The 14,088-nt window shown below is 43.5% G+C and overlaps 1 protein-coding gene across 1 annotated transcript in view; it reads right to left on the reverse strand.

The window, feature by feature from the left end:
* The window catches only part of SLC7A11 (solute carrier family 7 member 11), a 78,657-nt gene that overhangs the window by 41,818 nt on the left and 22,751 nt on the right, over window positions 1-14,088 (reverse strand). Inside the window, exons 5-6 of the mRNA XM_066631812.1 lie at window positions 11,937-12,036; window positions 9,482-9,526 (exon numbers count right to left, since the gene is read on the reverse strand). Coding sequence (XP_066487909.1) covers window positions 9,482-9,526; window positions 11,937-12,036 — 145 coding nt within the window. The remainder of the gene's footprint in view (window positions 1-9,481; window positions 9,527-11,936; window positions 12,037-14,088) is intronic.

The raw sequence follows: 14,088 nt of genomic DNA on the forward strand, positions 1-14,088 counted from the left end.
TGAAACTTTTTCAACAATGATAGATTGCCTGCATGGCCCCAAACTTACTTAACAAATGGAGACAGAACATCCGCAAATTTTCAAAACGCCCATTTCATGTTTAAACAAGGAATAACTCTCCGTACACATCTGCTGTCAAGGCTCGACAATATCAAAGGCGCTTCTGAGAACATGTTTCCGGAGGTTTGAGCTATTCTGAGTACCAAAGAATTTTGCCTTTGGGTCTTCCTACACTTTCATCCTTTCATGTCAACAACATTGGAGGCTAGTCCCAATACTAAATATCTGGAATACTTCTGTTTCATGTTACCCAGATTTATACATTTGTTTGAAAAATTTCTGCAAAAATGGATGTCAGGTATTAATAAAGTTGATCATTTTATCATGCAGTGTTGGCGTACTTAATTTTTTATTGAATAGCATTGTTTTCACTTACTCCATTAAATTATTTCATAATTACAGGTATTGATTCCTCATTTCCTTATCTTAGGCTTTTTCAGACAAGTCATAGATTGGCTAGTCCATGTCACACCTGCTATGAGAAATTAGCAAATGCCAATGTACCAAAGCAGCATATTCAACCACTGACAATCTAAATTTTCAGCTCGGACATATTTACAAAGAAGTAAGTCCTACTAAAAGTAAATGGCACTAGCTCTCAAGCAAGTATGCATTGGATTAAAAATAATAAGACTACTTCTGGATAAACAGTCATAGAATTGCACTGTAACAGCCCAATCCTATGCATGTCTACTCAGAAGTCAGTCCTACTGAGTTTAAGGGGACCTAGTCCCAGATAAGTGTGTATACAGGAGTGCAGCAAAAGTCTTTCATTAAATCTCAAATATACTCAGATTTAATGTGTGAATTCAAAGTAGTCAATATTTTCACTAGTGTTCCCAAAAAGAAATGCACACAGTGTCTTCAGATATGAAGGGCCTATTTGGGTATTATTCTGAAATCACATTTAGAATCTGAAGTACAGTATTTCTGCCATACACTTCCCTTGATGGTTTTACAGCGCAAAAGAAAGATCCAGCAACAGTTTCAACTCTGCTGCCCATAAACCAAAAGAGATGGTCTCTCTTGCATATTTCTTGTAACATAGTTAAGACTAAGATCTAAAATATAAGCTTGTCAAATAGGATTGGTTTGACAGTATCTTTAAAAAAGGTTTCTTCATGCAAACGCACCTGTATTTGGATGTATACAGGGCTGATAATGCAAAGATACAGCATTAAATCTTTGTCCAGTCATGGATTTAAAAGTTGATCCCCACAACTATCTGTCAGGTTCCTTTTGCAATAGGAAAACAAAACAAAAACCACACAAAACTTTTTCAAGTACTGTTCCAAGTCAAATAAGAACCATGGACTACAGCAGACTTAAAAAAGCTGTAAAAATATTTGTCAAAAAATGTCAATAGAGCCCTTTGACAAATTTCTTGATTTCCCATATCTGTATGCCAGTGGCTCCCAAACTGTTTAGTACCAGGACCCACATTTAAAAATTATACTCATAAGAACATAAGAAGAGCCCCGCTGGATCAGGCCATAGGCCCATCCAGTTCAGCTTCCAATATCTCACAGTGGCCCACTCCCTTGCATCTGGCATTTTGACATAGCCCATTTCTAAAATCAGAAGCTTGCACATACCCATTAAGGCTTGTAACCCATAATGGATTTTTCCTCCAGAAACTTCTCCAATCCCCTTTAAAAGGCATCTAGGCCAGATGCCATCACCACATGCTGTGGCAAGGAGTTACACAGACCAACCATATTCAATCAGGACCCGTCTAGCTTTCAAAGACTTAAAAAAAAATCCCTTTACTAGCCACTCCAGCCTTTGTTTTTATCCTTTTTACTATGGTGGGGAGGGCTGCCTTCTGGAGCATTTATGGAGCTGTGTGTTCATTGATTTGGGGCCATTCTGGTGGCTTTGTGATCACCTTCGCCTGGCCTTCAATAATAGTCAAGGCACAGTCAAGGTACATTCACCTGTTCGGGACTAAATATGCACATTTGGCTCAGCTTCACTTTCCACAGGCCCAATACATTTTCTTTATCAGCTCGGCAACAAGAGAAGGAACCTCTTCCTTCTCAAGAAGTTTTGGAGGGCTGTGTTCATCTGATCAGGTCCATTGTGGTGGCATTGCACTTTCCTCAGCCTGCACTTTGAAGTGGACCAAGGCACATTCCATTCATGATGATGATGACCAGATCCCAAAGGATCTCCTCTTTGAAGAACTAGAGCAGGGAAAGTGCCTCATAGGCAGACCACAACTGTGATATAAGGATATCTGCAAGAGGGATCTGAAGGCCTTAGGAATGGACTTCAGTAGATGGGAAACCTTGGCTTCTGAGAGTCTCGCTTGGAGACAGGCTGTGCAGCATGGCCTCTCCCAGTTTGAAGAGACACTTGCCCAACAGACTGAGGCAAAAAGGCAAAGAAGGAAGGCCTGTAGCCAGGGAGACAGACCAGGGACAGAATATATTTGCTCTCAGTGTGGAAGGGATTGTCAATCCCGAATCGGCCTTTCCAGTCACACTAGACGCTGTTCCAGAATGATCATTCAGAGCGCAACACCATAGTCTTTCAAGACTGAAGGATGCCAACAACAAAGCACGTTCACCTACTTGTGAGTAAATGCACACATGCGGCTCTGTTTCATTTTCCATGGCTCAATACATTTTCCTTGTCAGCCATCAGCTAGTCAGTTTTGTGACACACAAAAATTGCGTTATGACCCACTCGTGAGTCACAACCCACAGTTTGAGAACTGCTGCCCTATGCCATAGAGTGATTTACTATTTCTAGGTGCAATAATCTGTGTTCACCACACCATTCTTTTCAGGCACACTTTCACCCTGCATATTGCAGGTTAATTATCACTGTTTGAGCATGAACTGATTATAGGAATGCCAGCTGCAAGTTATTCTACATGGTAAAGTGCACCTGGAAACATACAACTGTGACTGATTTTGAAGCAAAACATTTACTTTGGCACAGCACAAGACAGAAGAAATCATTACATACGCCCTTCTTCCAGGCAGTAATTTGCATCTACAGCTCTTTAAAAATAATTACAAATTACACATCTGGAAGAATTACAAACCCAATCCTGTTCATGGCAATAGGAACAATTCTCAGTTTAAATTCCTCTGTACAAAGAATTTCTGTAGCAACCTGTACAATGTTACCTACAGTCAAATAAAGCAGCCCCAGCAAAGCAAACAAGATTATACAACTACATGCTTGTAAATGCCTGTGGCTGTGAGCCCTTGAACCTGCCAGGTCAAATAGTCAAGCTGTCCACCTCCTGTTGATCAACAGTGGTCTCATCCAAAAATGAATCAAGCAAAAAAAAAGTCTGCCTTTGATTTTAAAGGGTGCTGGAGCAAAGCTGTTATCTGACCAAGCTCCTTTTTACCATTTGGGTTAGGCCAGGGGTCTCCAAACCCTGTTCCGCAGTCCACATCTGGCCCTCTGGATGATTTTATTTGGCCCTTATGGTTCCCCAGCCTCTTGGGGCTAAAAATAGCTCCAGAAATGCACTTCCAGGTATATTCCTCATTCAATCACAAGACGTAAAAAATGTAATGCAATATAATGGAAAGAAATTATTCCATTACACTGCATTACATTCAGCACCTCTAGTAGTGCCGTCTGCTTCCCTCCTCCTTCCACCTCCACCCCCTTGTTGTATTCAATCAAACATTCAAGCACATTGTTGTTGGCAACCTTCAGTCTCGAAAGACTATGGTATCGCGCTCTGAATGGTGGTTCTGGAACAGCGTCTAGTGTGGCTGAAAAGGCCACACTAAAGCACATTGGTTTTCCATGTATTTATTATTAATTTGTCTTCTAGCCCTTGACACCGTGCTAGATATATGATGCAGCCCTCATGACAAAAAGTTTGGAGACCTCTGGGTTAGGCAAACACTTCGTTTTGCTCTGTAACTAGAAAAAATACCCAGCTAGTTAGTTACAGAGTTCCTGCCAGAATTTCTTAGACTCCATCTCCACATCAGTGGATGTAGGAACTGAATTAAAAACCAATAACCACTGTTTGGTTTAACTGGTTCTATTTCAAGGCTCTATAATGAAACCAACATCTGATTTACTGCCAGCACAAATGCTCTGGTTTGCATTGCAGGAATAATCTGGAATAGTTTGATTATATTCTAATAGTTATTAAATAATCTTGGGGAATTTCTCTAATGCATTTCTACCTCATGTGGAGAATGCATTCTCAAATGCAGAATTAAACACTGTGGCTTCCATGTTATTTTCCCTGTAACAGTATTATGAGCAGGAATAATGATTATAGTATACTTGAATGGCTTTCCTACAAGAGAGAAACAGCAATTTACATGTGTAGCTAACCTTCTTGCTAAAATGTGAGCTGGTCTACTGGCCCACCCTCTACATGCCCCCCCCAGACCCCTGCGCTAGCCTGGGAAGGCCGGTGCAAACTTACCAAGCCTGGGGCCCGCATTGGTACAAGGAGGCTGGCGTGCATCCTTGTGCCAACCTCCCCAACTCACAAGTCCCGGGTCGGCACATGGGACTTGCACCGGCCCAAGGGCACTTTAGGATTGCGCCCTTAAAGATCAAACATCATTTCCTTGCAAACTTTTAGAATATGATGCAATCACTTTAAAGCAAATGTAAAAAGTTGAAAAATTATATTTAAAAAATATCCCAAATCGGTATAAGTATTTTAGAATGCTAGCCTATGCATGTTTATTCAGAAATAAGTCCCACTGCATTGAACAGGATTTAATCCCAGGTAAATTTGCATAGGGAGGTAGCCTTAATGTAACACAAGTTACATGCTATCTTGCTTGGGAAAGATGAGAATCAAGACATGAACACGTGCCCCTAGGCAAATTTCTCAGTTTGTCTTCTGCTGAGCCTGATGTTTCTTCTAAACTATAATCCTTTTAAAAGTTTCAAAGGGAGCTTCTGAACACTCTTGCCAATGATGTTACTGCTCCTGCTGTAGGAGATATCCCATAGCTCTACTCTCCCCCACCCAGCCTCAATTAAACCCCTTCTCTTTTACGCATGTGGTCCTTTGGCTGCTGCAAACTCTGGCTGACTTATGACACCACCAGTCCTCCCAACTGGTAGCAGCTGTTTTTGCTCTACGAATACGGCAGTGCCCTGCTTATACCAAATGGACCATCTGGCTCCTCTGCCATTAACAGAAGCTGCAGTTCTGCAAGTCATCGCAGACCAAGACAATGTGTACTGAGCGGTGGCACATACAATTTCAGTCAGGGCCAAACTGCAGTCTGAATACACTTTCAGCTATATAGGAACTGGTATCTTTTCCCAGGAGGGGAAAAGCAGTAGAAATTCTAAGCAGAAACACCTTCTGAAGGAAATAGTGGAGCAGCATCACTCCCACATCAGTCCTCCACTCAGGATTGCAGGCTCCAATGGCTATTGTTCATTACAAAATTGAAATACACAGGAGCAACAGTTAACACAATTTGGTGTGATGTATGGTTGGTCTTTTGAGAACCTGTTTTTCACAAGCAGAAAGCTGACATGGGCTAAGCCTCAGACATAGTTTGTGGACTCCAAAGTAACTGAGAGTGCAATCCTAACTTGCCCTTGGGCCAGTGCGCCAGCCCAGGAGGGTTGCAGACATGCCATAAAGCACGTTTGCACCTCCTTGAGTCAACTGGGCTGGGGCAAGGAAGCACACCAGCCCACAGAGACTGAATCCAGCCTCTGCCCCAGTAGGTCAGGGAGGCTTGCATCGGCGGAGCTTGGTTGATGTAAGGGTCTGGGTGAGGAAGAGGTAGTTCTGGGGCACGGGAAGGGCAGGGGCGGGCAATCACGGGGCAGGCGGGTGGTGGGAGACAGGGCTGGGACCCAGCAGATATGCTGGATCCTAGAATCCGTTCCTGAGCACCTCCAGAGGTGGCACAAGTTCGAGGAGACCCATTGGGGCTGCGGTGGTTTACCCAGGAGTAAGGGGAAGAGTTTCCCCTTGCCTCCAGCTGAGCCACTTTGGGCCCCTATCTTGAACTGGATACAGCATAGGCCTCCTGGCCTGCCTGTTCCAGTGCAAGATAGGATTGCGCTGACAGGGACACAGTGCTGGTAGCCCATGACCTCTGCCTGTATTAGAGGGTGGGCTTGCCCAGGCGAAGGAGTATGCTAAGTCCTCCTAGGGCCCCACCAGTCTGCTCATGTCTGCATACGTGGTTGTCAATCAGGTTCTCCCAGTGGCCCTCTAAAAACCCCGGGAGTGTATTGGTCCCTGGAGAGGGGCAGGAGGAGGAAATGCCATGGGCACATCATCATCATCATTCTGGGCACATCATGAGAGCCCAGGGAATGGGGAAAAAGGAGTTTCTAGGAGTTTACAAAGCATGAATGAGGCAGGGAGAGGCAATTCAGAGCCTTCCCTCCCTTCCCAGGACTTACAAACAGCCCAGTGTGCACTTTCCATGCTTCAGCCACTTCTGTTTACAATGAGCAGGATCAGTGTGTGCTCATTCACATGCCCACAGAAGCTAAATTTGGGGGGAGAGATTCAGGCAGCATGGGGGTAAGCGCAGTCCCTGATCTCATCTAATTCAGCTGTATATTTTCCAAGAAAGCATATCCATTCTTCTCTGCCTAAGTAGCTCTTGGTGCAACCTGCAATCTGATTGTACCTAGCTAATCCAATTAAAGGCCCAATCCTATCTAATTTTCTACCACTGGTGCAGCTGCAATGTAGCGCCCGGGTAAGGGAACAGACCTCCCCTTACTTTGAAGGCTCTTCTGTGACTGCCCCTCCACTGTAGGATGCAGCTCATGTCCTGTTGGCATGGCTGCATCGGCGCTGGAAAGTTGGATAGGATTTGGGCGCTAAGCCTGCAAAACAGGTCATGAATCTCATCTCAAGACTCTCATGAACTGCAGGTGAACCAGGTGAATCCTGGTGAACTCTCTACTTTGTGATATTTTACTTGGTCCTAAAGAAAGGATAGGGTTCATTTCAAAGTACATGCTTTAAAGGTGTTGCATGAGTCACCTTTTAATAGAAGGACCAAGGGTTCATGGTGTTGTTAGGGGAGATTATCACTGGGCTAAATTGAGAACCTTATGCATGCCCCATCTCAATTGTGTGTAACCAGTGTTCCCTTTAAGCTGTGAGGTCGTGCAGTTCAAAGCTATGGGAAGCTGAGCTCTGCGCAGCTTGGAGCTTGGCATTCCTAAAAGTCCACCCATGATGTATGACATAATTGCTGTGTGTCCTGAAATACCACGGGGCTCCAACAGGGCACCTGAAGGGATCCACACACTGGTGCAGACCCCTTAGAAGGGTTATTCTTGTAATGCCTTTGATTTAGACTGTTTTATTTTTTATGTACCCCTTTGATACAGAAATAGAAACGTTTGTACATTTGTTCCAAAGAGACTGGAGAAACTGTACAAATGAGCTCGCCTTAACTTAAGACAAACACATTTTCATTCAGCAAAAAAATCCTATATAAATGAAAGCTTGCATATACCTATGCATACCAATCCCATTATAAATCAGAACCTTGCCTATCACGTGTTTCTTATTTTCTTAGAGGAGCTGTTTTTAGAGTATTGATATACGTGATTGTGGGCCCAATCCAATCCAACTTTTCAGCACCAGTGTAGCTGCAATGCAGCTCCAAGGTAAGGGAACACGTGTCCACTTACCTTGAGGAGCCCTTTGTGACTGCATCTCCACCACAGGATGCAGCACTTGCCTCATTGGCATGGTTGCACCAGCACTGGAGAATTGGATAGGATTGGGCCCTATTAGATTGCTATACAAGCTTGAAATTGAAATGCAAGCTAATAGAAATGAGCAATTTCTGGTCACCACATCTCAAAAAGGATATACTGGAAATGGAAAAGGTCAAGAAGAGAACAACCAAAATGATTACTGGGCTGCAGCACCTCCTTTACGAGTAAAGGGTACAGCATATAGGGCTCTTCAGTCTAGAAAAGAGGCGCCTGAAGGGGGTCATGATTGAGACATACAAAATCATGCAGGGGATGAAGTGGATAGGGGGATGTTCTTTTCTCTCTCACACCACACCAGAACCAAGCGACATCCACTAAAATTGAGAGTTGGAAGAGTTAGGACAGACAAAATATTTCTTTACCCAGCATGTAATTAGTCTGTGGAACCACTTGCCACAGGATGCGGTGATGGCATCTGGCCTGGATGCCTTTAAAAGGCAATTGGACAAATTTCTGGAGGAAAAGTCACAGGTTACAAGCCATGACGGGTATGTGCAACCCCTCATTTTACAAGTAGGCCCCCTCAGAATGCCCAACATGAGGGAGGGCACCAGGATGCGGGTCTCCAGTTGTCTTGTGTGCTCCCTGGGGCATTCGGTGGGCCACTGTGAAATACAGGAGGCTAGACTAGATGGAATTTTGGCCTGATCCAGCCAGGCTTTTCTTATGTTCTTGTACTAAAAACAAATTAAACAAAAACCAGCCCAGATGGGTGTACATGTTCACCTACTCTGTAACAGCCAGATGAAGGTTAGCTATGTTAGAAAAGTCCAATTTAAATGTGGTGCGGCAGCATGGAAATCAGTTATCTTTCTAGAGGCGCATAATGAGAGTTGACCACTCTTGACAGCACAATCCTACGGTCCATTTACAACAACTGGAGGGCCAGAGGCGTCCAATTCCACTCTGCTGGTATTAGCAAGCTGCCAGCATAACAGGATTAACTCTGCCCAGTTTGATTTAAACATGTCAAGCAAACACAGAACCCATTTCCCATGCAGGTGCGGTCCCATTCAAAGACGTGCTTACTGTATGAACCGGGCGGTTTGTGTCAGGGTTAACACAAGAGTGGCACATCCTCCCAGGCCACAGGCCACTGCCATGCACTAACATCACATGTGAGTATCCTAGTGGAAATAAACAGTCTTTTAAACAAGGCAGAAACGACATGGCAGACGAAGATCGGTAAGTTTCTGCCGCATGGCCTTGTCGTCTTTAAATTAGCCTTAGTGTGGCGAGATAACGTTATGATTGAGCTGCCCTATACACAGTGTATAATTAGCCGCTTGAATCAATATTTAAACAGTCAAAAACCTGTCACATAATGTTGCATTCAGAGCCTGATCCTCCCTCAGGGACATGTCAGTGACGTCCACTGAACAGTTCCATGGGGAATTACTCATATGCTGAAGGGGAGAATCAGAGCCCTGGAGAGCTGCTTTCTTTTTCCCTTTCTGTGCACAGGGAAGCTGCACACCTACTCAGGTCAACCCGAGTCAAAAATAGCAAAACTTCAAGCAACAACACATTCAAATAGCTATTGAATCTGCAGGGGGAAAGCAACCTGACCAGCATGCAAGATCATTTGAATAGAGAATGGAATATTTTTTTCTCCTGCAACAGCAAGAATTTGTATAATTTTTTTTTTTAAAAGCTGGGTTGGAAGGGGAGAGGAAGAGAAAGTACTTGCCTTTCAGGGTTCTCCACTTCTTCAGTAACAAAATTGAGGTAAAACCTACAAAAAAAAAAAAGATTAAAACATCATATTAGTTTTATATACAGCATTCACAAAACTGTAGGGAAATAGGCTGGTCTAAGAAAGAAAAATCCACTCTTTCAAAATAGTTCTTTAGGGCCAACAGGCACAGTGTCAAGCATTCAAGTCTTCCAGTCCTTCAGCAGAGAGGTGAAAAGCCAGTAACAGACCTGTCATTAACTGAAAGGGGCAAATGCCCTGGGCGCAGAGCCCCATGCACCTCTAGGACCACGCAGAAGCCTTACTGAGGCTCCCCATGCGGTCAAAAACTGTGCTTCCGGTTTGCCGGAAACACAGTTTAAAACTGCAGGTTCCCCGGTTCCTCCTGGAATCATCCGAGGTTTGTTTCATTGCGGTGAGTGGAGGGAGATTTGCGCGCGGGGGGGGGTGGCATCTCGTGGGGGGCACCACTGCAGACCTTTGTTCCAGGCATGGGGCTGGGGATGCCCGCCACTGTGGTAAGCAAAAGGACTTGGGGGGAGGGCCAAAGGGAAGGGGGAAATCTGGTAAAGCAAGCATTGAGGTTGCAATCCTACGCACACTTGCCTGAGAATAAGCCCCAACAAAGGCAATAGGACTTACTTTTGAGTAGACAAACTGAGCTGGTTTGTGCTTTGAGTTAAGTTGCAGGGTTTTTTGAGGGGGAGGGGGCTTTCTTTGTTCAAGTAGCCCTATATGTGTACTGAAAGCCATCTCACACTTTTCAGATGTTGTTCCAAGTCTGCCAGCCCTAAACTGCAGCCATAAATTCCCATCTTTGGGTTTACAAACCTCAGGCAGTTGGGGCTCCTACAATCAGCCCTCTCTTCCCCATCTTTGTGCTTATTGTGTAACTGATTAACAGATTAACAGATTTCACAGATTAACAGATTTCACTGTTGAAGATTGCTTTAGTGATCCTTTTAATTGTTTAGTTGTTGTTACTACTACTATTATTAATACTTATACGGGTCCAGCCTATTTATACACGGATTTTTTATACACAGATTTGACTCAACACGAATGGCCCCTGCAAATGAGAAAGAATGTGCTGATCCCTGGAGAAGGGGAAAAATGCAGCCCTTTAAAATCAGTTTTAAAAACTGAACAGTCCTTTAACAACAGCCTCCTTAATGAGAGAGAGAGAGAGGGTAGCAGGCTAACAATCCATCAATCCTTCTCTCTCCTTTGGACCCCTCCCTTCCCCCAGCACAAAGAAATGTGATCATTTTGCATTGGTGAAGGGAGGGGCTGAGTGAAGTGCTGATGGATTGTCTTCTTAATGACTCGTATCTTAGTCAAAAGGTCAGCAAGGCTGTTTTTCAATCACTGGAGCAAAGAAACTTTGTTTTTTAAATTGATTTGCTATAGTGTGTTTTTTTTATCCACCTGAGTGCTTGGAACGAATAATTAGTCTCAACCTGTATACTGATTTTCAACAAAAAGTAGTTCACAAAGCAGGTTACATTGCTAAATGAATAAATGAATGGTTCATTCAGATCATTCAGTTATCTACTGAATGGACCAAACCAGCTGCCCCAGAAAGTCTCTTGACTTGAAAAGCTCAGGCCAATAAATTATATTCAGTGCAGCTTTGAGGTTTACTCTCCTTTTGTATTTGAACTGGTACCTTCCCTTCTTTGATTCTGTGGTTTAACTTAAAGTTTGTTTGTTTAAAAAATTTAAACCTGCCAAAGCAAATGCCCAGGGCAGCTTAGGAATGTTTAAGGGCAACAGTTTGGCTGGACTTACAATGAAATCCTATGCATGTAAATGGGGCAGAAGTAAGCCCATTTAGTTTAATGGAACTTGCTCTTAGGTAAGCATGTATAGTAGTGTTCCCAAACTGGGACATCGCAACACCTCAGCCAGGGAGAAAAGGACACTACCACCCTTAAGGGGCGTGGTGATGTTATGACTGCAGCAAGGGCACATCTGGGATCACACCACCACTGTGCAAAAGGGGGGTTTTCTCACTTACTGGGAGGTTGCTATGGCTCTCCAGAGAGGGGGGGGGGAATCTACAGACCTTCTGCAGGCGTCCCCGCACCTCAGAATAGATCCCTGCAGCAACTGCGACCCAGTATTGTTGTGGAACCAGAAGTGGGTCATGGTCACTGCAGAGAGCTGTTCTGAGGCACAAGGAGGTCTGCAGGGGGGGGCTATGGACCCCTCACACCCTTTGGAGGGCCATAGCGACCAGTAAGTGAGAAAACCCCACTTTTTGTGTGGCGGCATGATCCCGGAAGCACCATCACCACAGTGTTGTTGTCGTCTCCCTGCAACTACTTAGAGAGTCCGACCACCTCCCATACAAATATCCCACCTATATAGGATTACATCCATAATGGTGTACTGCACATAAAGATCAAACAGCCTGTCAACATAATCTAACTCATTCACCACTTACCAGCCTGAATAGGCATACATTCCTGCATAAAAAGCCAGGGGCAATCCTTTCACAATGGCTGCATTCCCCACAAATGCATCTTTAAAGTGCTGAGTTTCACCTGAAATGCAGAGATTTTTTTTTTATTTAATTCATACCAATTATTAATGATGTTAGTAAGCACAATGTAAGCATAAATATCTACAGACTGGGATAATCCATTTCCAAAAAAGAGTTCCAAGTCAACAGCAAACTTTTTAGAAAAAGATGACATCAAATAAATATATCAGAAGATACTAATATCTGACTGATGCCCAATTTTCTCCTCTCATTCTTGTCACCTGGTTGTGCCTTCCAGTGACTCCACAGAGCTAATAAAGAAGGAATAAATACCAAAACACTGAATACAAAGATGGTATATTCAATAAACAAAGGTCAAGAGTAATCATTAGGATAACCCCCTTCCTTCCTATTCCTGTTGTATATACAGTACCATACTGACTGTTGAACTTGGACCATGAGCATCAGAATTCAAATCTCTGAAGCTCATTGGATGACCTTGGGTTGATCCCTACCTCACAGTCTAACCTACCTCACAGGATTGTTGTGAGGATATAAGGAGGAGGAAGAGTCAGATACACTGTCCCAAGCACCTTGGAGGAAGGTTGGCATATAAAGGTGAATGAATAAAATAAATACCAGTAGGATTTTTCTAAGGAACTATATTTTTTGAATGCAAGCTAATAGTTCAATCGGGTCTCACAAATCACATGATTTGCAGTGACAGCAACCACAAGGTATAAAGGAAAGCTTCTATAACCATCACAACACACATGTAAGGGTAAACATTTTGGAATAAGTACCCAGGAGGTGCCCCCCCCACACACACACACACAAGAATAGGCTGTATTTGCCACCAGCTGGTCAAAATATTTACCCTCCAGCCCTCATTTCCTCTAAAGATCGTTTTGAAAACAGTTCTTGCTAATTTTAACTAAAGCTAGCAGGGAAACGTACTGACAAAACAATTCTTTCCCTACGGGCACATGTACATTCATATCTCAAGAATGCACAATATTGCTGCTTTCATACATTCAGAAGTTGCAATAAAAGAAACATAGGTTTGTTTAGAACTATATCCAGCATAACAAAATTGTCAGGAAAATTTGCCATGGGGATTGCTCCATCACTGCGGACGCATTATTTGATATTCTAGCAATGTTCCCCAAGCAAAGGTATATTGCTGTCCCTGCTACTAACATACTGTGCAAAAAAACACGTATATAGGAAAGAGGCTATTCAAGGAATGGCCATATCTGTGATTTTCAGAGAAATGTTAAGATTGCTAATTTTACTACTTTTCTAACCATCCTCATTCTGCTTCCATCTGTTTCCATAAGACGATACGTTATCATTCAAACTAGTCCCAGGATCCAGTCCTATCCAACTTTCTTGAGCAGATGCAGTACTGCCAATGGGGTATGTGCTGCATCCTGCGGTCAGGTGGGGGTGCAGGCACAGCGGCCTCCTCAAGGTAGAGGAACATTTGTTCCCTTACCTTGGTGCTGCATTGTGGCTGCTTTAGCACTGGAAAGTTGGATAGGATTGAGACCCCGAACACTAAAGGATGCACATGCTCACTTATCATCTTGGCCCCTCCATTCCTGTCCAAGGGAATTTAGGGCTCTTCCTGTAATCACATGGGGAGGGTGGAGAATGACATTCGGTTTAAACTGGCCCTCTTCGTGCACTGCTGGCTTTGTGCACTGCTAGCTGCGGTTTCTTGGCACTGCTAAGAAACAGACATGACTAGCCTTAAGGATGCTAATTCAAAATACTTTAAATGTAATGAGTAGCTTGACCGAGAAAGAGAAAGAGAGCGATTTAAATTTAATGTAAAGAATAGACCTTCTCTGAGGAGTTCAGATTGGGATCATGAGGAATCCCATTTTTCAGCTGAAAAATTGCAATTTGGGGCAGGACAAAGAACAGCTGAGGATGAGATTTTTAATGGGGAAATGATGCAAGTGAAAGAGAAATTCCCACACCAAGCAAGCCACAGTTCCAATACTATCAGTCCTTTTCTCCCTCATGGCACCTTTTGTGAACAGAGATGTGGCCTTAAACATTCTTATTACACACTTGTAATAAACTATGTAGTTTGGCCTTAAGT

The sequence above is a fragment of the Tiliqua scincoides genome, chromosome 6, assembly GCF_035046505.1.
Source record: "Tiliqua scincoides isolate rTilSci1 chromosome 6, rTilSci1.hap2, whole genome shotgun sequence".
NCBI lineage: Eukaryota > Metazoa > Chordata > Lepidosauria > Squamata > Scincidae > Tiliqua > Tiliqua scincoides.